This window comes from Anoplolepis gracilipes, chromosome 1, assembly GCF_047496725.1.
Source record: "Anoplolepis gracilipes chromosome 1, ASM4749672v1, whole genome shotgun sequence".
NCBI lineage: Eukaryota > Metazoa > Arthropoda > Insecta > Hymenoptera > Formicidae > Anoplolepis > Anoplolepis gracilipes.
Genome location: NC_132970.1, coordinates 16,311,897 through 16,338,147, shown reverse-complemented (window position 1 = coordinate 16,338,147; position 26,251 = coordinate 16,311,897). Strand labels below are relative to the sequence as shown.

The 26,251-nt window shown below is 29.0% G+C and overlaps 1 protein-coding gene across 1 annotated transcript; it reads left to right on the top strand.

The window, feature by feature from the left end:
- The first annotated feature begins 1,673 nt into the window (after positions 1 to 1,673).
- On the top strand, positions 1,674 to 26,043 carry LOC140672217 (ATP-binding cassette sub-family G member 1). Its single transcript, XM_072904150.1, has 10 exons — positions 1,674 to 1,934; positions 10,352 to 10,810; positions 17,892 to 18,009; positions 20,267 to 20,462; positions 20,718 to 20,865; positions 21,529 to 21,768; positions 22,280 to 22,399; positions 23,268 to 23,531; positions 24,613 to 24,869; positions 25,059 to 26,043. The coding sequence occupies exons 2-10, from the start codon at positions 10,588 to 10,590 to the stop codon at positions 25,395 to 25,397; spliced, it is 1,905 nt and encodes a 634-aa protein (XP_072760251.1). The 5' UTR covers positions 1,674 to 1,934; positions 10,352 to 10,587; the 3' UTR covers positions 25,398 to 26,043.
- Positions 26,044 to 26,251: the final 208 nt, after the last annotated feature.

Below are 26,251 nucleotides of genomic sequence, written 5' to 3'. Positions count from 1 at the left end.
CATTGACGATATCGAAAAATATTTTAGATGAAAATTGAATTTATATTTCAAGAGGAATACATTCTTATGTCAAGTACGTACGAAATTAAATGTTAGTTTGTACTCGCGAATACTATACTTTAATTGCGTTCCGATATCCATTGTCAATAAATTTCACTGCCTGATAATCTATAGTGTACATAACGTAAACTATTGAAAAAAAACACGATCATAACTGTCTTAAAATCATATAATTTTTGTTTGAAACATTTTTTAATATTACTAATTTGAAGAGTCAATTATTTCGAAGATATTCGCGTGCGTCATTTAAAATGAAACAACCTGTATATTTTCCTTCTCACATATATGACGAGAGGACTTTTTATAGGAATTTTATAATAAGTTATTTGTAGAATCCAGAAACTTTTATAAAGTAAAAAGTAAGTAAATAATTGAATAAGTAAACAGTCTAATTAATGAGAGAGAAAAAAATTTTTGATGTTTAAAATAAACAATCAAATAAACCAATGTTATTATTTATAGTTTTTATCTTAGCAAATTAAATCTTATTGTATAAAAAACGTAAAGGAAAAAAAAAACAAATTGCTGAATCAAAGTGTAGGAAACTACTGGGAATTAAATGACACACATCAACAATTATTATGTATATATATATGTATATAATATAATCATTGCTGTGCCAATTAATTCCCAGTAGTTTCTTACAGTTTAATCAATTTTAATGTTGCTTTTTCCTGCGCTTTTTTAATACAAATGACAAAAAATTTGATTAGCCAAGATTAAAAATCATAAACGACAAAATTGATTTATTTAGTTGTTTATTTTGAACGTAAAATTTTTTTCATCTTACATTAATTAAGCAATAATTTATTCGTTATAGTTATCAATTGTCTTGTAATATGCAGACATTGTTATCTTTACTACGTCCTGGATTTTAAAAACAATACTATAAAATTCGTATAAAAGCTCTCGTCAGATGTGAACGAATAAAAATATATACAGGTTGTTCCATTTTATATAATTATATTCAGATATTTATTCGTTAATATCTGACAAGAACTTTTATAAGAATTTAAAAAAAAACGTAAGTGTGTGTATATACAAGATACAGGATATCCGGTAATAACTGTATCACCTGTCATAGGTGGAGTGGTAAACTAAGAAGAAAAGTCTTTTACTATTTTCCGACTTTCGCAATAATAATTAAGAGATTAATTTAAAAAGATCGACCAATTCGTGCGAGTGTTAGTTGAAAAAAATAGCCTATTGTTCTGCAATTGCTAGACACACGGTGAAAAGAGACAACTCGCTGTTGTGCGGTCGCGCATGTCAAAATTTTGGGATGATCGCTCTATAAAGTAATAAACGACTAGATATGTACATATATACGAGCTGTGTGCGAATTAATGCTGGATTCTGGTGTCCTAGTAACCGCGAAACAATGGGCTTTCTTCTTCGCAAGCTAATACTCGCGCAAATTCGTCGATCTTTTTAATTAATTTTGCATTAATTACCGCAAGAAAAATGCAAAAGGGTAAAGGACTTTTCTTCTTGGTTTAACCCGCTCTACCTGCACACGAGAGGAGATACGGTTATTACCAGACACCCCGTATATTCACGCACACATGTTCACACATACACACACATAACATTTTTTATTTTTTTTTTCCGAGGAGAGAAACGTACAATTAAGGACTAAGATAGGGGGTTAATCAACGCCGAAGGAATTGGCTCGTTCTACGAGCCAACCACAAATGCACCACCAATCGTTATGAAGCTCGTAGAGCGTAGAGCGTTGTTCGCCAGCTGTTCGCCAGTCATCGGCGTGCTCTCGGCTATGACAGTCGCGCTTCCACGCAGACTAGTATTATAACGGAACAACGACCCCCCCGGTGCCTGGTTTAGATTCGCAACATCGCGTGCACTAGAAACCAGTACGTACACATCTATTTTCTCTGACTCTCACAGACACGCAGACCGCCGGAAATATCGATCGCCTGGCCATTGGCATAGCAACGGCTAGGTTTTGTGCACGTCACTTGTGACACGTCGTTTACGACTTCGAAAGAATCAACCGTATATGTATCACGACTTCTGATGCTCTTTTTCGCTTTCGCGCGAAACTGACAACGAGAATATTTTTATTACAAAGGATTTAATTAATATTATTATTTTCTAAATATATATATATGTGTGTTTCTCTCTTTTTTTCTATAAATGTCGGTGCGTTTTCATTAAGTTGCACCGCTTTGCTGCTTATACTGTGGAACGATTTCGTGCCACTGCATTTAGTTTGCATGCCGGAAATGACTTTTCAAATATGTATACTGTAACTTGCAACATGCATATATATATATATATATATATATATATATATATATATATATATATATATATATCCATCAAAGCACGTTACTCCCTCTTATGTCGACAAAATATTTTTAAAATAATGGAATATTCTAAAAAAAAAAAAATACTGTTTCTTACGCGCGGATCAAGATAATAGAATTCGGATAAAGACATTTGTACGCAGACTGTCGGAATAGAGTTCGAAGCCCTTGAACTTACTTGTATCGAGCAGCTTGCCAGATACCGTTGGAGTGTCTGACCGCAAAGTAATTTCTAGTAAAATTACGATGTGGGGAGTCATTGTCTATTATTTTTATGGTGTTAAGTTACAGCATAACTATGCATTATCCATTTATAATTATCTCTATTAATCAGAAAAGAGTATCGTCATGAAATCAGAATTGGCAATATGTAAAATTATTTTACATACATATACTGTATGCTTTGGATGCTATATATGTAGTACACGTATATACATAAGTATATATATACACATACAAGATATTTCAGAAATAGTCATGTAAACGTGAGTTCGGAAACGCTTCCTTTCCAAGTTATAAACATTTTTTATTTATAACTTTGGTCAGAACATTTTATTTAAAAAAATTGTTGGAAATAATTTCCTTCCGCATCCATGCCTTGCATCGACGTTTCATGGATTGTCGAAGGCGGATAAAAATCCAGGAATATTTCGTACTTTGTGAGAAAAAGTGATAATACGAAGTATCATAAGACTCTTTCCTTTTTCTATTTTTTTACTTCTAATAGGTGGTTCTACTTTTAATAGGAGGCGAATAGACAATCCATGAAATGTCGATGCAAGGTATGTTGTCTGTGATAAATAAAAAGTATGTGTAACTTGAAACGTTTTTATTTGAAGCATATTTATATGATTTTTCCTCCTTACATTGAGAATATATTCTCTAAAGTTTGGCCACCTATTTCTGAAACATCCTGTATATATATATATGTGTATGCATATTTGTATGTATATATGTGTATGTGCGTGTACGAATCTACATGGTTGACATTAAATTGTACATTGATATAAACCAGTTCTTTTCAAAACAAAAAAAAGAGACTTCCGCCTTTCGATTTTTAAATTGACCAATTAATTTTAACTAATAAGCTTTGAATGCTGTTCGACATTTATTTTATATGCTAAGCAATTTTTTTAAAAAATAAGTAGAAGAAGCTTTGCATATATATTAATTTTTATATATTTATTTTATTAAAAAGAAAAAAAAAATTGTGATGGAAAAATATGCAAAATATATTCCTGTACAAAGTAAGAGAGAAAGAAAGAGAAAAAAATTTATTCGTTGTTATTAAACAATTATAAAAATTCGTAGCAATGTTTAAGTAGTAATTTTTTAAAAAAGATTGCAATTTTTTGGAATTGAATACATGGAAGTGAAAATTCATGTCGAGAGTGTTTATTTTGTGAAAGTAGGACACTGCTTATTCGAATCTCTTTTCAACACTATCTCTCTCTTTCCTTCTTATTCACTTTCTCGGTTTAGTCGCGTTCTATTTCCGTTTTGAAATAACATAGATTTTCATTATCCTCGGCTATTACATGTTTTCCATGTAATAACTGAACGTTTTAAGAGAAAAATGGAAATTAAAAAGATTAAGTAACTGTTTTTTTTTATAAAAAAAACCTTTGTGCAATTTTTCCATAAAAGTTTCTATTGATGTAAATGACGTAAAACAGAATTGCGTTTATTTCCGCGCATTTAATTGCAATAACCTTCATAGTTATCGCGAGACGATAAGAGAGAAGGAGGACATTTTATATGGTATATACGTTATATATATATGAAAAATATTTTTATTTCCTTTTTACGCGATCACGTTTTGAATATCCATGAAAATATTTATAATATAAAGAAAATATAAAAATATTATTGATTCTTTAAATATATGTACATGTGTGTATCTCTCGATATATTGGAGAAAGTGAGGATTAAATTTTTATCTCAACATACATATTATTTTTCAATTCAATTAAATCGGAAAAAATTCACGAATATAATTATTTATCATTAATTATTTTCTAATTTACTTAAAGCAAAATGTGTGATAGCGAATTCGGAAAAGATTAAATTATTGCTTTTATTGCATTTGCTGCGAAGATGATTCAATCGATGAAACATTGTGTGCGTGTCTCGCATTCGCAATATTCGTGATATAAAACACATTAAGGATTGATTTCTTGAGATTTTGATAAGACTCGAAAGAAATGTAAATAAGAATAATTTGCAACAAAAGAAAAGAAAAATATGCGGATGCTCTAGAGCTCTAGGTCATGTAAATTTTACGCAATTCGTTTAATTAATTATGAGTGGAATTTGACTTCTCTCTTTATAGCTTAAAAACTTTTTTCAACTTTTAATCTTATATTATTTCGATAATATATGACCAATAAACAAGATAAAAGCAAGATAGAAAAAAAATCTTATCTTGAAAAAGATTGATGTATTTATTTTTGCATTAAATTATGATATTTGTTGTCCAAAATCTATTGATATCGACATATGTGATTTTATCCACACAAATGTTGGACGTTCTTATATGAAAGCCTGAAGTTTATAAGAAAATATAGGTTGAATCATAGAAACCTGACGATTTTAAAAATGAAAAAAATTAATGAAATATAACTTATTTTTAAATATTTATTTCTTTTTAGGTAACAATAGGATACAGAATGCCACTTGAATATATTACGTGATCTTATATTTAGTTTTTAAAACTATTAAAGAAATTTGCGAAGATGATTCAATCGATGACACATTGTGTGCGTGTCTCGAATTCGCAATACGTGATATAAAACACAGTAAGGATTAATTTCTTGAGATTTTGATAAGACTCGAAAGAAATGTAAATAAGAATAATTTGCAATAAAAAAAAAGAAAAATATGCGGATGCTCTAGATCTCTAGGTCATGTAAATTTTACGCCATTTGTTTAATTAAATATGAGTGGAATTTGACTTCTTTCTTTATAGCTTAAAAACTTTTTTCAACTTTTAATCTTTTATTATTTCGATAATATATGACTAATAAACAAAATAAAAGCAAGATAGAAGAAAAATCTTATCTTGAAAGAGATTGATGTATGTATTTTTGCATTAAATTATGATATTTGTTGTCCAAAATCTATTGATATCGACATACGTGATTTTATTCACAACAAATGTTGGACGCGTTCTTATATGAAAGCCTGAAGTTTATAAGAAAATATAGGGTGAGTCACAGAAACCTGACGATTTTTAAAATGAAAAAAATTAATGAAATATAACTTATTTTTAAATATTAATTTCTTTTTAGGTAACAATAGGAATACAGAATGCCACTTGAGTATATTACGTGATCTTATATTTAGTTTTCAAAGACTTAAAAGTCGTCTTTTTGGCAAAGCGAATAAACGTATTCAAAATATTTTCTCGGCCAATTAGAAACAGTTATTATTTAATATTATTATTTTATATTTATATTTGACATTGAAAACTTATTAATTAAAATAAAAATTTAGCTAAAATAGATGTCTAATTAACCAAAAGTTGACTTACAATCGCCATAATATTGACTGAAAATTGGCAAAAATATGTTGACTTATTGGCTGACCTACTATAGTCGAATCATTTGTCAGTTACTAGTCGACTATAAGTTGACATTCAACCATCAGACTTTGAAGTCGACTTTAGATTTCTTTTGTCGATTGACAATCAACTAATAGTCGACTTGGTGCTGTTTGGAACGTTTTCTGGTGTATCTGTAATTTTTTTCTGCATACCGATCTTGAGTTTGTTAATATAAGTATACAGGAAAAATTGTAGTTATTCCAAACAACACGGTGCAAACATCGATGCACCTGCGGGATAGATTAATACAGCAATCTAGGATAAATGTAGGGGACATTTGATAAATGAAGTTTTTTTTATTTTTTCTTGAAAAAAATGAATAAGATCAAGTAATATATACTCAAAAATGGCATTTTGTATACTATTTATGCATTTTGAAAATCAAGTTCTTCTGACTCACCTTATATGTAATTTGATACAAGTTATAATCGTAATTAGGCAGAGTATCTACGTGTATCTGTTTATATACGCACTCATTATCTTGAAATATACATAACAATTGCGAATTTGGGAATTGCCGAATCATGCGCGTTAAATGAAAGAGAACGAATCTTATGTAGGAGTTTGGCGTGTTTTAAGATTGCAAGTTAACATGAATATATTATATATTTTATTCAAACAGGAAGTTTCTCTCTCTCTCTCTCTCTCTCTCTCTCTCTCTCTCTCTTATTTTTTCTCAAGATGAGAAAGTATAAATAGTAATAAATTTCAACATTCCTTAATTTAAAAAAAATTGCCATGTTGAAAATACCAGACTCTATATGCTACTTTGTCTCATTAATTTTATAGTAATTTCTCGTAAGGTCACGTCCGCTTTGTGATGTCAATTTTTATTTACAACTTATCAGTGCTAATGACCGTAAAAACGAATTTCTGAATGTGAATGAACCATTGTGTTGCATCAGGTTTCCAAGATTAGCATAATGTGTAATCTGAGATCCTTTGTGCGTCGTGAATCATCTCTGACTCGGATGTTTTAAAGTCAACCTCACGGTATACGGATGACAATTCAAAGCTAATGTACGTTAATGTTATCACTGTAACGTGTAGAGTGATCTCGAGAGACTCTGAATTTATAACTTTCTGATGTATGTTTGTATTTGAAATATGTAACCGTAACTAAAGTCACGACTTTGTTTGTTTGTTTTCAACTTAGGTCTACTCCTGATGTAAATTTTGAAACGGATATCATTTCAAATATATAGTTTAAAGCAAGTAGTTGTTTTTAATTCAAAAATATAGTTTAAAGCAAGTAGTTGTTTTTAAGTTTTCTTAATCTTTTATGATCTAATTAGCTTATCGATAATGAAATTGTAGTTTAATACATTTCGCATTTTGTAATTATAAATTAAAAGAAAACATAGTATTAAAAAATTTAATATATGCACATAAGGATAATTAGGTTAATGATGAATTTATTTATTCCATATGTAAATATGAGTATCAGAATTTTTTTAGATTACATAATTTGTTTTATAAGACACATTTTTTATAAGACTTTTACTTATTGGAGAAAAATTTACGCAATTATCATTTTGTTTATGATCCTTATTACGCATATATAATAAACTGCATATTAAATGCAGTTTTGTAAAATATGCGCATAATTTTTTATAACCTTTATTACACATAGATTGTATATAATAAGCAGATATTAAATGCAATTTTGTAAAATTATGCGTGTACTAGTCATACATATACAGAAGAATTGTTTTTAATTTACTGATTACCTCATCTTAATGATCTTTTTTTCAAAATTACAATGAATATATTAACTTTTTGTGCTTGTAAAATTGTATACAATTAACGTTATAAAACAATGTTATTATATATTGTAGTTGCAAAAGATATTTAACGCGAATATCAGTTATATACGCTGCGTTTATCATAAATATATAAATTCTTTAATTTTTACATAGTTGCTCTTACATTGAGACTATAATGAATGATTTAATCGTCGCAAGTGGACAAAATGTCAGCTTTACAAAGAGAAAAAGAGAGAGAAGGAGAGAGAAAGAGAATACTTTTTATTTTATGACTGCTCGTGTCAGGAACAAGTTAAAATAACTCGATTTTAATTGAGAAGATGAAAAAATCGAAGTGTCAAAAAGTTCAACATTTATACGTTTATACGTTTTATTTATATAAGGAGGATAAATATGCCATTTGTACACAAAACACCCACAAATAATTCGATATCTTTTTTTTTACATACATTTCAACAGCCTGTCGGTGACTCAGATTTCTTTCTTGGTGTTTTTATTGCAATGCAATGCAATTAAGAATCAGACTAATAGTCTGATTTAAGCAAGTCACTTTTCCGCATGATACGGTCTTTATTCTTTGTATGTTACCGGCTTCTCTAGATTATATTCAATCGCTGGCGTAAACAATAAATAATATATGTCTTTACGTCAAATTATCAGCGTGAAGTTTCGAATGCGAATATCGTAATGTAATATATGTGACGTCGTACACGATATAAATTGGTCGTGTAATTTTAATCTGAAAAAGAGACATAACAAAATTGAAAAATTTTATTTTTATATATTTCATTTACAACGAACGAAAAGAAAAGTATTCTCTTTTTAAACAAAGAAGGAGAAATTATATAAATATAATAGAGCATTTATGTTTGTTATGTATTAGATATTTAACTCTTACTCCGTACTGATGAATCATTTTTGTCTGTGATTTTTCTAACAACTTCTCGTCAATTTCTCGAAAACAAATAATCATAAAATAATATATTTAAGTAAATTATTTTTCAAATTTTATTTTTCAAATATTATTTTAGTCTTTATTTAGAATGTTCAAAGAAGGTATATGTACTTTTTTCAGACTTTTTAAAACACTTTTACAGATTAATAAACTTATCGAAAATACGCTGACCCACCTGTACAGTTAGAAGGTGTCAAAAATAACAATACGGAGTAAAGGTTAAAAATAAAAAGTTAGTATGTTTAAAAATATACTACTTTGATATTTTTTACTCCTATGCAAACATTACACTAATACATAGTCTTGTTTTTTAAAATACATAATATTATATAAAAAATAAAAACCTCAACACAAATTAACAACAAATTTAAAAAGCGAGTGACAGTTTATGATAAAAATGTTTTATTGCAAAAACTTTTTCTTTGCTTTTTTAAATTAAGACTTGTTGTTTCAACAATTAACTTATTAGAAAGAATAATGCTCTTGAAAAATACAGAATTTTGACATTTCTTAAAATATATAGGTATGTTTAAGAACATTACACAACAATAAATACTTTACTAGCGACTGGATTGATTAGGCTCATATACATATCATTTTGTTCCCATAAGCTCACATTGATAATAATATCTATAGCATGTTTCTATAAACTTGCAAATTCTGGATTAATTTTCAGTATATTTCATAATTATTAATTATCTTATTAATCTTATTAAACCGAAATATTCTTTCCATTATTTTTGCTTTACCAAATAATCTTTATTTCTATTTTCCTAAATAGTGTTCAGACAAATGCTGTTTGCCTAGCAAAATAACATTTGACACAAATAAATGAATGCAAGCCATTTAACCAGCTAGATAGCATTTGCCTAGTTAAAAGGTATTTTTCTAAAATAACCATTTGCTTACGACATACATACTCCTGTAAAATGTAAATATTTTCTAGTATTAACATTGCGTTTCTCATATATATGTCAAATGTAATAATTATCAACTTTATTTAATATGGCAAGATATAGATTAGGCAAAATTATGTGATTAAACACAGTAAATGTTTAATATTCAGCATGTGTTCTCCGATAACCCTTGCAACAGATTTTGCAACGATTATTATATATATATTTTTTTTAACTACACAACATTTTAACAATATTTATTTATAATTTTTGACGCAACAAATTTTTTTCATTATGTACACATGTATGTGTATATACATATACAGAGTGTTCCCGGGTTAAATGGCCAAACTTAAAATATGAATTTGGGATCTCAAAACAAACAAAAATTTCCTCTAGAAGTTTGCTCGCAAAAGCTTCGTTCAAAAGATATCGATTTATTAAGTTACAGAATCTAACCATAGGAATGAATAATAGCGAAACAATCTAGGTTTATCTCTTTACACACACACACACACACACACACACACACACACACATATATATATATATATATATATATATATATATATTTGTTTAGTCAATCATCTTTATGCATATCATTAGCTGTTAAGCGATGATTATAAAATAATTTGCTTATAATAAGCTGATAATAATCAGTTGTTTATATTTTTTATACTTGAAAAATTATAATATTATAAGTGTTTTTCTAACACTGATGTATACGTTTCTGATTGCAGATAAGCTGGTAAATTATGTAAAAAGGGGAATAAAACGGCGAACAAATACAATAAAATTTGCAATCGTAATCGAACGAGAGGTTTAAAAAAGTGCAGTGAACAAACATGCGCGTTTAAAGCGAACCGAATGATACTTTGAGATTGTTGTGGCGTGATCAGTTTTCTTTCGAGTAGACTCGAGTGACTAGGGAACTGAAGCAATTTCGAATTTCGCATCGCGCATTGCCGTATTCGCGATGAGCACACCGACGCACTGTTCGCCCTCGCGATCGTCTCTGAGTTGCTGCCAATTTGACCGCATCAGTCAAGATGACGTGCGGGATCCGGCAATTATCGGTAACAACAATTATTTTCTGCAACAAGAGAAGCACTCGTTTCCCAAGAGGCCTCAGCTTGACTTGTCATTTCATGACATACGTTATCGCGTCAGAGAATGGAGTCTACGTAAATTTTCAGCTAGTGAGTATCGAGAAAAAAATAGTAATAATAATATATATAATATATAGAATCACATATAACCCATTAACTATTACTAAGCCAAGTTATTGTTTAAAATTTGCGATTGTGACGTGCATGACAATCTTTCTTTTCTGTTGAAAATCGATGATTTCTTTAATGCATATATTATACCGTTATATTATACATATATATAATATTAATTTGTATAATAATAATTGTGATAACAATTTCGAGTATACATATATTCTTTTTCTGACATATCATACAAATTAATTAATAATATAATATATATTATTTTTTTAAAGTTCTGACATATTTTTCTATTACACACGTACCACACATACATACTTTTCTGACATTATTGACATTTGATCCTGATTAGGTTATCGATAACACTGTAAAGTTAAAAATTACATTTATTCTTTTTTTATTTTATATCAGCATTAGTGTACAATTATTAGAAACATATTTCCTAAATATAATTTTATTATATAATTATATAATTTTATTATGTAATTATATATATAAATATAATAAATCCTACATATAATAAATATAATTTTACAATTTTTTAACGAATTTTGAAAAAAAGATATCAACATTAATGCATGTGTGTGGAGATTTATAAATGCATTTCAATTATATTACGATATTATTAAAGTACTACTATTTCTAAAAGCAATTATTAAATATATAATAATAGGCTTGAACTTTAGTCGACAAGTGAACAAAAGAGAGACGCAAAACAAGCAACTTTGAAAGAGATCTTTTTAAATTTATAATGGATAGTTGCACGCAAGTGAAAACAGGCTATTTTCTACACTACACGATAGTACTCGCAAATTATTCAATAACGACGATTTTTTGTGTAGTTTTAATAATTAACGTCATAATAATTACTATGGGAAAAATTTACATCGAGAAACGTGATAAATATGTATATATTAAAAGTTCTTTAAAACTTTTGAAATTTAAATTGAAAATCTTATTACCTATCGCGTTATTTTTATAAAATATTTGTATTGAATGCAACATTAAAAAAATAATTAAAAATAAAAAAGAACCGATCGCTTTAATAACGACAGTAGTATTGTAGAACTAAAGTGAGAGACTTTAAGAGAAAGTATTTGTAACATGCCACACGCTATATGACAAACGAAGAAAGTTTTAAATGGAGAAAGTATCTCGCTACGTGTTTTGAAAATATAACGAACAAAAGTAGTGAAATCGTGGATTAATAGCAATTCTCTTTATATCGAGATATTCCACCAATCAAATACATGGGTAATTCTGTTTAATATAATAGCCATCATTTTTAACAATTTTTAGAAATTGGAAGATTAAAAAAATATTTAGTAAATAAACAGAAAGAGATTTTTTACATTATTCAAAAATAAATTATAAATAGATGTTTATTTAAAATTACGATCATGAAAAAAATGATTGTACTGCGAAGTGTTAGATTAATTTCCAAAATTAGATTGCCGTGTAATGTAACTGTCATTTTTCTCGTTATATTGCTTATAAATTCATTTGATAGGGAGATGACGATGATCGTATATTATTGAAGCGTGTATATTATTTCCATAATGTGACTGCTCGCAGGATTTTGCATGACAACTGTTTGTCAGCAAATACATTAATAGCTACTTAAATCCACATTTATATATCTCTTATTCTATCTCGTTTTTACAGAAGACAGGTACATTAATTAATTACATATTTATACAGAAGAATATACTACTGTTACTTATGTGTTGACCCACTATTATTATTTTATCTAATAAAAAGTGATCTTTATTTGACATCTTTATTTTATATCTTTTATCTTTTTATCTCTTTGTTCGTAGAATGCTATTATTCTATTATTCGCGTTTTTACACTTGTTCGAAAATAAAATCAATTGATGATTGAAAAGAAAACTAATGAAGCAATTATTAATTCGCAGTTTTAGTAAGTATTTATTGGCAAGAATATTTACATAAAAAAATATATATAATACATATTAATATAAAAATTTATTTAATATTATAAGCGTATATAAAAATTTAAAAAAAATATACATATACATTTTCAAGTAGGCGAAAGAGAGAAACGCGATTCTGGTATATATATGTGTCTACTGACAATGAGCATGTGATTGTTTGTTTAATAGACAGTTTTTGTAAGACAAAAAACTAAAGGAGGTAATTTGCATGCGTTTTCAGAATATCTAGTTATGAATGAAGCAAGCACTTTGAAAAATACGAGAGTTGTACATTATGATTTTATTTATTTATATGATTGATATATTTTGATCGTCTCGGATCTAACGAGGGTTTAAAATTAAAAAAATAATGATGCAAAATTTAAAGTATATTTTTTTTGCTACATTGATTGCGCTAATTTTTAATAATATTATATAATAATCATATTAACACTATTGCTTTTAACTACAATAACCAATAATAAATTACGTTTTTTTTAATAAAGCTCTCTATTAAATTAATAAGGAATGTATAAAGACGTGAAAGAGAGCTAAACAAAAGTAATTTTTAAAAACAATAATTTAATATATTAATCTATTAGATGGAATAAGATTAAATAACATAATAACAACGCAATTAAATCAAATAATGAGCATGTCAATATATAGTGATTAAACGGCGGATGTTTTGGCTTGATTTTCTTCGGCGCAAAATGGTGTAAGATAAGAGTCAAAAGATTACAGTATTAGTACATTGAGATTAAGTCAGATAATAAATTTTTTATAAAAAAAAACATTTTATTATTCAAAAAAATAGTTTATATTGATTTATCATGGTTTATCATGATTTTTTTAATAACAATGTCATTATTTGTGCAATAGTACAGCGTTATTATTCCAAATAATACTATTTTGGGAAGACACCTGTTAATATTTGTGTATGCGTTTATAATCTTACGCAAGAATGTAAATATGATTGTTACGGTTAAAAAAAAACTGAGTAAAAAAATCTTATTTTTTCTCGTCGTGCATTAAACGTAGTATTACGTCGATTGTAACTCACGAATGATGATACCACATCCGCTATAAAACTTCGATGCATTAATCATGATCCGAGAAAGGAAGTTGTGCGTCATAGACAATGTAAAAGAACTATACAAAGTCTTGAGTTAAACTGTGGAGTTAAGTCTATAAAAATTTATCGGTTTATTTTGTAACGTCGTCAAAAATAGAATTAAACAAAGGAAAAAGGAAAAAAAAAAAACAATATAAGGTAATTGTCCTAGTTATAAGTCATTTAAGATTGATGCCTACAATTTTTTTTATGTTTAGAAAAAGGAGTATATCAAGTCAAATATATATTTTACATAATAATTCTCTGAACTTTTAGCTATTATATTTAATTAAAATAAAAAGGTTTTTATTTGTATATAAAATAATTATTTAAATTTTAATAACCGTCTATTGATGACGGTGAAATGAATTAATCATTAAACATATTTAAAAAGAAACATTATTACACCATCTATTAGTAAAATATCACATTTTTAACTTAGCTATAATATTGCAAAAGTATTAAAAAAAAATTTTTAACTGGCGATGCTTTTGTTTAATCTGCAGTGTAAATGTCAATAGTAAGAAAGACTACATATTTTGTAAATGAAATAAGTTTATATTTCTTTGCAAAATAAGAGGTATGTTGTTTCGCATTGCAATTGGGACAAAAAGATTATAAGTGACTTACAACTGGGACAGTTACCTTATATATATATTTAAAAAATATAGTTAAAATATATATATTCAACTCTGTATAGCCGATGTGACTCAAGTCACATATAGTTATATATTGACATTTTATTGATGTATAATGTCTTCTTGGTAACCATAATACATCTTAAATAGCGGTTATCAACTTTAATCTGTGATATCAAAGTAAATGTAAATAAATGTAATTTTGTAAATTTGTTGTTAATTTGTATTTAGAGATTGAAATTTGTTGATTTCACGTTACGTAAATTTTTTTATAGCCGCAGAAAAAATTCGGCCTAATTGCTTTATCTGTTTCTTGCATCATGCTTATATATATATATACATATTTTTATTTAATATTTAATTTATTATTTAGTATTTAATTAATATTAGCGCGAGAAAAGATTAATTTTTATTAACATTTATTTTTATCAAAATGTGTTATGTCTTTTCAATCTTTTATCATTCTTTTTTTAAACTGCTATTTTCATCACAAAAATTATATATATACTGTATGTTAATTTTTATGAGTAAGTGGAACAAAAAATTTTCACATATTTGAGCGACGATATTTATTCACAATGCACGATTGTAGCAAAAAGTTTTGTGGAGACATACTCTTTTATAGCTTTTATTATTGATGTCTGTCGTGAAACAACTTGCATGATTTACAAGCGAATAATTCAAGAAGCAAGCGTTGTGAAAAATAGAAGATTATATAGTTATAGTGAACTATAAAATATAGCTTTTGTATCTATCTTTTTGTAAAATAGAGTAGGAAATAAGTCAGAACAAGAAAGGGGTTTGAATAAATTTCGTTCGAACACGAGTTTCAAATTCGGGTCATTACTTTTGTTGGCCGCATGATGTAAGAAGCAGATGAATCAATTAAGTTTAAAACAACTTTGAGAAAAGAAAATAATTTTCTCGAAAAATATTGTATAGAATTATTTTATAGAATTATTTTTAAAAACAATAAGGCTCTGTATGTTATAAATTATATTGCAAAAAAGAGTTAATGAGAACCGAGCGGAAGGTCATGCATGCCTATTAATTAAAATGAAGATACACATTTATCATATATGCATCTTTATAACAAAGATGTGATCTCGAATATATGAAAAAAATTAATTTTTTATTAAATATATGTTTCAATCTTATCCTATTTCAGACTATCTTCGGTATTAGAATATAATAAAATAAATGTGTCAAAAACGTTAAAAATAAATAATACATTATTTATTATATCTTACAAATTTCTCTAATGTTTTTGACATATATATATATATATATATATATGTATGTGTGTGTATAGCATATATAGTATATATAATATATACACACACACATATGTATATATGGTATATATTATATACTATATGTATACATATATTAATTTTTTTAATATTTAGTATTAGTTGTGTGAAATATTTTTCGATTCTTTACTCAAACCTTAGTAATTATATAATGACAACGCAAATATTTATTAGATTTTTAATTACTTCACGATTAACGATGTATTGCCCATCGTACTGTAAATTATTCGACGCATGCTAAATTAATATAATTAGCCTTGAAAAATAATTAGTTTTAGGCTGTATACGTTATGTTCTTTTCTTTTATTTAGAAATTTAAATTTTTAGACCATTAGACAAATTAATGAAGATTGTTGGTTATTCAATCTATTAAAGCAGTAGGTAGTTCTGTGGTAATAATATACATACATACATATATATGATACATATTTGAAAGTAAACGTCGAAATGATATATTATGCGTGATTTCATTAAACTATAGTACATGTATGTTTGATAATTTCATTAATTCTTATTAATTCTTTTTTTTTTCGTGTAATTTTTTTTTTTTTTTTTTTTTTTTTGAAAAAGAGACAAATAAAGTTTCGTTTGTTCATTTGACATTCATTATTATATTACAGTTCTGTGGACATTATTGCGTACGGAGGGTATTGCGTAGGCGTAGCGTTACGTAAGATTCCGGTCGAGGAAAAACACAACTTCGATGCCATTGTCCGGTGACAATTACTGTACAGTGCGAAGAAAACGGCATTCGTCATCCCGCGCTTACGTGGCTGTGCTTCGCACGGGAGCGCTACGAACTATGAGCGAGCTCTTGTCTGTTATCAATTCATCGCGAAAACAGTTCAAGGTTTATTCGGATAAAACGCAAGGTTGAAAGAAATAATCGGATCGCGTTCTAGAAATGTTATCTGTTTTTGCACCAACTTTTTCTATTGTTCGTTCGTTCATCGTTCTTATCGAAAAACGAGGAAGAGAACACGGTTTTCGAGGGCGATTCGAATCTTGAGCTTATTTTTGGCTCTCTCTCTCTTATATTTAATGAGTAATTTATTTTATAAAATAAGATACACATAGATATTAAAGTAATATTGCGAGATTAAAAAATTAAATCTGAAAAAAAGATGACGAAATAATTTAGTTTTATATTTAATTTTAAGATGTAAATGTCAATGCGTGTAGGTACACGTCTCATATGCGTCATTTTGATGAGATCTTTACTAAAGACACTGAATGAGACAATGTTTTTCCCCTAATGGTAGTAAAGATTAATGCTTGTATTAATATTGATATTTGTGATGCATTACTCAAAATATATTACTGGTAAATATATATTGCATATGCATATGTATTAAACTGGGAATAACAACATCTCTTTGTCACTTATGCAAATTTTAATATTTCATAAGTATGACACCTTAATGAATTAATTATTTTGCAATCCACGCAGGTAGTAAGTGTTGACTTTTAATTTTGGAGAATCATACAAACTGCGTACAGTTCTAGCTTGAGAAAAAAACTGGAAAAATTGTTTCTTGAACTGTGGTATCTTTTTTGTAGCTGAACGAGGAATAGAATACTGCGCTTTTACATACATATGCTCACACACACACATACACACACGCGCATGGACTAATAATCTAATGACTAATACTTATATAATCGATAATTTTTTTGTAGATTTTAATCTCACTCACACACCCACATACCTGTGCTTCTCCTGTAACTTTACACGAGTAAATTAATCTCGTCAACGTTTGGAGTCAACGATCTTAAATATTCTTGAAATGATTGCGTTTACATGAAATAAAAAAAGAGTAAATCTTAATACAGTGTGTGACACAATTCACATAGATTTAAATTCATAATGTATCGATCGTGACACGTGTTTTATGCATTTTCTTTGTCTCATTTTTACAAGTCAAACAATAAGCTTAAAGAATTAAGTACTGCCTCGCATGCACTTGAGAGTAAATTGACAATATGAATCATCACATGAAATCCCCATGATGCAATCGAGCGTTGCATTTGTAATTTTGTTTTGTTATAGACGAGAAAGAAATTCTGCACGGTGTCAGCGGTGAATTTAAAGCCGGCGAATTAGTAGGTATTATGGGACCATCCGGAGCTGGAAAATCGACATTACTCAATGTTCTCGCTGGTTTCACGTAAGTATTTGAAAATAAATATATAATTTTTTTATCATAATTCTCCAACACGCACATCAAAGGCGTAACCAGGGGAGAGCTATAGAGGTTTGAGCCTTTCTCCACTCCCCCAGGCTTTTCCCAAGACTTCACACTTAATTGAAAAGCCCAAGAAAAAATTTTGTAATTTTCAATAAAAAATAAACGGTAGTCCAAAGATGTAGAAATATTTGGAGAAATATTTTTTAGCTGTTTCCTCTCCCAAGAAAAAATTTTGTAATTTTTAATAAAAAATAATTCCAAGAAAAAATTTCGTAATTTTCAATAAGAAATAATTCCAAGAAAAAATGTTGTGATTTTCAATAAAAAATAATTCCAAGAAAAAATTTTGTAATTTTAAATGCAAAATAATTCCAAGAAAAATGTTTGTAATTTTCAATAAAAAATAAACGGTAGTCCAAAGATGCAGAAATAATATTTGAAGAAATATTTTTTAGCCGCCCTATCTTTCCCTAAAGATCTGGCTACGCTTCTGCATAGTATTTTTAACGTATTCGATTCTTATCGATGTTTAAAGCTTTTGTTGATTAAAGATTAAACTTAAATGTCATAACGTGAAATTATATATGATAATAAAATCGAATATTTCCATGACGAAATAAGGCAGACATGAATTGAACTTGAGATAGTAATGTATACAGTCATTATTTTTTGTTGTGGAATGCGGTATCAAACTCACAAATTTATTAATGAGCGATCCGTCAAATTTAACAAGAGTCTAAACCAATCTTCCCTTGATGACATTACGAGATTTATCGCTTTCACAAATAGAATTTGCAACACTATATCGCGATATTTGCAATAATCAATTTCTGTGTCATGCGTATTACGTAATCGTGGTCATGAGTAATTGCGTTATAAGTATAATGAGACTTCTCTATCGCAGTAGAATATTAATTAAACGAGTTCAATAAGAACATGCATTGACTGAACAATTTCGATTAACTATTTTCTTGTTCTATTATTTTTTGTGATATTCCGTGACATTACATGAGACATTACTCGCGCTTCATAGAGGTATATCTCATGGAAATGCTCGTGCGTATCGCAAAATGATTAATCACAATATGCTTCATTAATTAGCATATATTTGTCACTCATCCTTTCAAACTTGATAAGTTTACTCCTTGAATTATAAATCTCTTTCTTATTCATTGTTAGTCGTGTTTGCTCAGCAATTTTTTGCATCCGTATGGAAATTTCTTTATGTTTCTTTTATATGTTTTACATCAATATGTAAAACTTATATTTTAACCTTTTATATTTTTTATATTATTGATGTCCCAAAGGTAGCACATGTTGATTTCGTAAACGTTTCCTAATTGTATATAATGTTAAATTTTGCAAATCTTTATGCATAATAAATATTTCTTATTACAATCTTTTTCTCTATCGTAACGATCTTTTTAAGATTGCTATTTCATATAATTATCACGGCGAATATATTATTCATTTGATAGAGCGGAATTGATTTAAATAATATTTTACAGAATAAAGTAGACCTTGATACTCACACTATAGATTATAATTATAAATCAACGGAAAATAAACGTTCAGGTATGATTAGCCTTTGCATCTCATGCGTCTCTCATTATATATATCTCTCATTATATATATATCATAAATATTGTAAATAATATAAGGAAAAGATTTAATTTGTGCAAAAAACTATTGATTGTCTGTACATTTTCTGTGAATATTATTTATGTTTTAATATTATATAATTTACGTAATTTTCTAGGCATGTTTTACATTTTAGTATGCGATAATGACTATAATGATAAGTTCGCTAATATATACATATATGTATAACAAAAAAGACTCTTTTCTAGAATTTTTTAACTAATACTTGACTTTTTGCCATAATTAACTAATAAATTAATTATACACTATATAAAATATTTACTGTTTTAATATTATTATACGCGAGAATCTTAAGTAAAGGTAATTGAAAAAAAAGTTTATCAAAATTAATCGCTTAGAAATGGCTGGCAACAATAAATAAGAGGCAAATAAAAATTAGATGCAGATTTATGTCGTAACTATATATATTTAATATAAATATTATATTCAATATAAACATGAATCACAAATCGTATATGTAAAAGAATAAACAGGCAATTTACACTTTTTTCCCTGATATAAGAATTATTTCCTGACAGCTTCCGTATTTTTCGTTAGAGTGGTATAATTATTCCTACATTAATTAAATGCGCAGAGTAAAAGGCATGAGCGGAGAGATTCTGATCAATGGCAAGGTTCGGTTACCGTACAGCGAACGATGGAAGAGGATGTCGTGTTACATACAACAAGATTCTATTCTACGTACGCGGATCACCGTAGGAGAAGCCATGACTGTGGCAGCTCATCTGAAACTCGGTTGCACAATCAGTTCCGCCTACAAACACACTCAGGTTCGCGATATATAATAATTAAACCACTCGCTTTGATGAGGGACACATTAATATGTATGTGCTGTTCGTCGTAACAGTTTTATTTTTTTTCTGTATCATAAAGAAAAAAATAAAACATGTTTATCGACTTTAGAAGGAAGATTTATATGTAATAAATCTCTGATAAAAAAAAGTGGTTTTTATTTCAATAAATTAATGTCTGTTGTTTTTTTTTTTGTCTGGAATCCTCAAATTTATATTTCGCTTATGTATTAGGTTTTGGAGTTACTGGAGATGTTAGGACTGACCCATTGCTACGATACGTTATGCGGGAAATTGTCGGGAGGACAAAAGAAGCGACTCGACATCGCTTTGGAACTTCTGACCAATCCGTCAGTATTATTTCTCGACGAACCGACGACCGGTGAGCACTAAAACTTTTCACATAAAGATGAATATATTTTTTCTTGACGATTTTACGACTTTGCAGCATTGTGTATAAAGAATATTTTGAAATAAAAATATAATTATAAATACAAAGAGAGATATGAGATGAAGGCTTAGACGAGAGATAAGAAAAATAATAAAAGATTCGATCTCTAGCAATTATGTTTAATAGTTAGCGGACGCTCGATCATAAATCAATGCTCATCAAATATTAATTACAATTAAAGATACATCAACAATTTTGTCTGCAAGAATGCGGCTAACAATAATTTTCTACGATGTGCACACACATGGCAATCTAATATTTCGCAATGATTGCAATGTAGCCATTTGCATCATAGTTTATAATACAAAAAGGTCGTGTGTGTAATTACGTCGTTCCGTGACAACCAAGTTATGGATTATCTTGCAATGACTTGCCTGGCAATTCGCGATGTGTGTTTTCAATTACCTCATTCCGCGTTTCCAGTTTCAATTATGCCGCGCTTGCTTAATATTATAATATCGTTGCGCGAACTTATCGAGATTGCATCATTCCAAGATCTCTTTATATCTCTGTGAGATAATTTTCTGAAAAAATAAATAAATAAATGTGCGTAGATGATTGATTTAATTAATTCTAGTTTAAACATTCTTTCAGGTCTGGATGCCGCCTCGTGTAGCCAATGCGTCGCTCTTATGAAACGATTAGCGAGATTAGAGAGGCGTACGGTAATCTGTACGATTCATCAGCCAAGTGCCTTGCTCCTCGAAATGTTCGATTCCCTATACGTCGTAGCCGCTGGTCATTGCATATACAAAGGCCCGGTTAGCTCGTTAATATCGCACTTGGCTTCCATCGGCGCCAATTGTCCATCTTATCACAATCCAGCGGATTTCGGTAAGTAGGACAGCCTTGACTGATAGTCGTTCAACTGATTGCGCGCGCGAGAAGCTGCGAGATCGAAATAAAAGGCATCTCTTGCGGATGAGTTATCGCTTTAAGTGTACACAAAAATCACGTATATCTATAAATTTTATAACAAATTGTACGATTTTAGAAATGACTCGACGTTTTGCAATAATATTTAAAAATTTTAATGTTAAAATTGCGGAAAGAATTTAATGTTGTTTTTCAATAAGAATAATTGTTTAAATATATTACTTTTAATTCTCACGTCGCGTCGTCTAATTGTGGATTTGCTTTACTATCGCGATAAACTTTTTATTCGACATATATCTATAAGAAGGATAATTTTTATATTTTATATCATGTACGAATGGGTTGATTATAAATATGCAACCGATATATTAAACTTGCGATTAGTATTCAATATAGCATATGGGCTGGCATAAATACCTTTGTTCGAAGAAACAATGACTTAAAAATTAACTGTATGCATTTATTTCAGTCCTTGAGGTGGCGATAGGCGAATATGGTATTTCGTTGGATAAGCTGGTAGCGGCAGCGGAAACGATGCAAGTCGATCAGAAGTCGGTCGCTTTTACCACGCCGCTGCTGTCTGAAGAAAGTAAGTTCTCCTTTTTTTAGAAATTTTATCTCCTCCATAAAAGAGAGTACTCAAGTGCGCGGATATTAATGTCTTGGATAAAGCGTTTATTCATGGAATCCATTATATACACATATATATAAACGTTCTTTAATTTGATTGATTATTCGCTCATAAAACGCTAAAATATTCGTTTGTAAAATGAGTGGATAAGTTCAAAGATATTTATTTCGAGTTTTTAAATATTTAATTATGTTAGTAATTACATTCTTGTTTATTGTGTGCGTGTTTTGATGTCAGATTATTTTTTTATGTCTTTTTTATATCTAGATTCGTAGTTGAAGAAATTTATGCAAATTAATATATGTATATGTATATATGCACAATTATATATAATATATATCTCTGCTCGCTAATAAGATATTAATCGTTTGTCTTTTTCTACACGGTAAAAAAACATTTTGTATTTTTGTTGAAATATTCTTGTGTAGAAATTTTTGTGTTAAATTTTTAACATACTCTTATGTTAATATAACATACTGTCGTTATATTATTTTAACTTTTCTGCATTGAGTTAATATTCACCGTTTCTAAGAGTTAAAACAACACAATTAACAAATAAATCTTACACTAATTCACATATTTGTGTTAATTTTTTACACATTATTTGTGTTATTTGTTTACATATTTGCCTTATGTTAAATTAACATTAAAATTAGAGTGGATAAATTGGGACACGAGAAATGTGTTAAATTGAACACAAAATTTTTTACCGTGTACGAGGTAATTAATTATCGGATATAGCTATGAAAAAAACCTATGAAAAAAAAATTCGTATTTCAAGAAATATTGTCAATGCTGATAATTTTTTTATATCCGTCATTTGCAGAAAATGCTATCAAGGAATCACCACCGCCTGCCGGTTTCCTAATGCAATGCTATCTCCTGTATAAGAGACAGTTGTTGTGCTTAAAAAGAGACTACACACTGTTCATGGCGCGATTGCTCTGTCACCTGCTGATCGGCATGCTCTTTGGATATTTATATATGGGAAGCGGCTATCGAGCTAACGGTATCCTAGCGAATTGTGTATATATATATGGGTCGTTACTACTCCTCGTCTATACCGGAAAGATGGCCGTCACTCTGGCCTGTAAGTATTAATTAACAATTGTATCTAAAACAATTAATTTGACTCTTTGATTACAGGCAAGTTATGATTACATATAATTGACTGGACTCTTCGTGTTGTCAGGTAGAATGAATTTTTTCTTCGCGAAACACCAAGTTGTGAATCGAAGAATATCAATATCAAATTTTCTTTTGAAACCGGATTTGCTATTTGACCTACTAAATATTTCATGTGTGTATGTGTGCTGTATGTGCACATGGTTTTAAAGATTTATAAATTTAATTGGATATTGAAAATGTCAGCAATTACAATCTACAACTAATCAAACATAAGTCTGCCTTTCGAAAGCCCGCGTCATTCGACGGTAATTACCTTCATCGTTGCTGTATTGACCGATGTAACATTCGGTGAACGTTCGTTCGACCGTATCGTACGGTCATTACACCAGCAAGATGTGGGTCAAGGAAATGCGAATATCCCGACATTCTACAACAATCGAATTTAGAGACGTTCGCTCAACCGTTAGTAATAGTATTTCTCATAGCGTTTCTTTATCGAAACGGGTTTGTACCGTTTTGAGAGTGACGCGATTAATGACGTGATAATTCTGCCTCTTGCAACTAATTGGATACGCGAGGCGCGAGTAACTTATATTGACGCGCGAGTCGCACATTCCTCTATGTAGAGATTTTTAATTCAAATGAATGACGAAAATACCTTGCAACACATATTTTAGGACGTGCGCAAATCTTGCAATTCTGTAGACGTGAAAGTCTATTTACATATTTCTTTCATTTGCATACAGAGAATACTCTCTCACGTGTCATGATTACTTTTGGTTAAAAATATTCTTAGATCATAGAATACATCTCATTACATTATTTCATACACACACGTACCATACACACACGTACCATACACACGTTGTATAAAATATTAGTTTGTTTTCCAGAATCTTTATTTCTCGACGAAGCAAATATGTTATTCTGAGATGTGATATAAATATTCAATTGCGCGTGTATCTTTAAAAAAATGAAGAATATCTATTTCAGGAAGATTAACGCAAAATACACAAAAAAAAAATCCAACTTATATGTTTCAGTTCCATTAGAGATGCAAATTCTCATGAGGGAACATTTTAATCGCTGGTATCGATTAGCACCGTATTACATCAGCATACTGCTTATCGAAGTACCTTTTCAAGTAGCGTGCGCTGTCACCTACCTTATTGTGAGTTACTGGTTAACTGGTCAGCCCATAGAGACGAGTCGTATAATATTCTTCATGGTAGTCAGCATAGCTTCCAGTCTAACGGCACAGGCATGGGGTTTCTTTATTGGCGCTACGACACCAATTAAGGTAAACTTATTTCGCCTTCGCAGATATAATCTGCGAATGTAACATAAAATCTGAATATTTCTCTGCGAATCTGCACATCTCTTTGAATCCATTGAGTAGTTAGATTTAGATCGAGTATGCGCTTAAATATTTAACTTTATTCACAGAAGAAAAGAAAGATATCTTGACCCTGACCTTGATTCTTTGCAGATTGCGGTCTTTATCGGCCCCATAATCGCGGTGCTGTTTTCCATTTTCGGTTTCTGCATGCGTTATGTGGATACCCCATTTGCGTTCCGTTGGATGTTCCACATATCTTATTTCCGTGCAGGCTTCCAAAGCGTGCTTTATAGTGTATACGGATTTAACAGGCAGGACTTACAATGCGATGACTTTTATTGTCACTACAAGAATCCCAGCAAGTTTCTCATAGAGATAGATGGCAACGACGTAAACGTGGTGAACAATCTGATACTGATAATTGGCATTGGTGTATTGATGCATCTTCTAACTGCCAGTGCGCTTTGGTGTAAGCTCAATAGGAGATGAGCCAAATACACCTCGTCAGTACAGTATTGCACGATTAATATGTAAAATATTTAGAGGACACTTTCTCTGAGGAGATTAAGTTGAAAATTATTAAGCGATAAGTGAAAGAATTGTCAAAAGAAACGAAATGATAATTTTCGCCTGTTTTTGTCTCTTTTTGCGTTCTATAAATATTTTCTACAAATTATTTTCAAGGACTTTTCAAGTTTTATTTAGTGAAATTAGATAAAATATCGGGATTCTTTTGTATTAGTCTCGTAACAAGATGAATTGCTAAATTAAAATCGATAATATATAAATAAGAATTAAAGGATCTAATAAGATTTGTATAAAGCCGAGTGTCCATGTGTACATAAGCTCGAGTGATATTGAAAGGCAAACCTGATACAGTGTATCTGTGTGTGAGCGTCGCTATTATAAATTAGTTATATCATGACATATTTAAAGCTTTAATAACGCGCTAAACAATATAATGTATTGTAGTACTAGTTTGTAAATTTTTATGTATATTTAATTCACGTTTTTGTAGTATTATACTTACGGATGCATAGTTATCTAAATTATCTATATAAATGTTAACATTTTGTTAAAATAAATATATGCATATATGTATATACTATGTATATATATGTATATAAACATATATTTGTATAAAATATATCTTATAAATGAAAATATCTTTTCTTTGAAAAAATATAAAACAGAACCATATTAACATATATTAATCATGAATTTTTGGTCTTATCAATAAAAATATAACCTTTTTTCGAAAGAATATAAAGTAGAACTATATTAACACATGTTAATCAAGAATTTTTTCCTCTGAGAAAAAGTGTTTATTATATAAAAGTGAT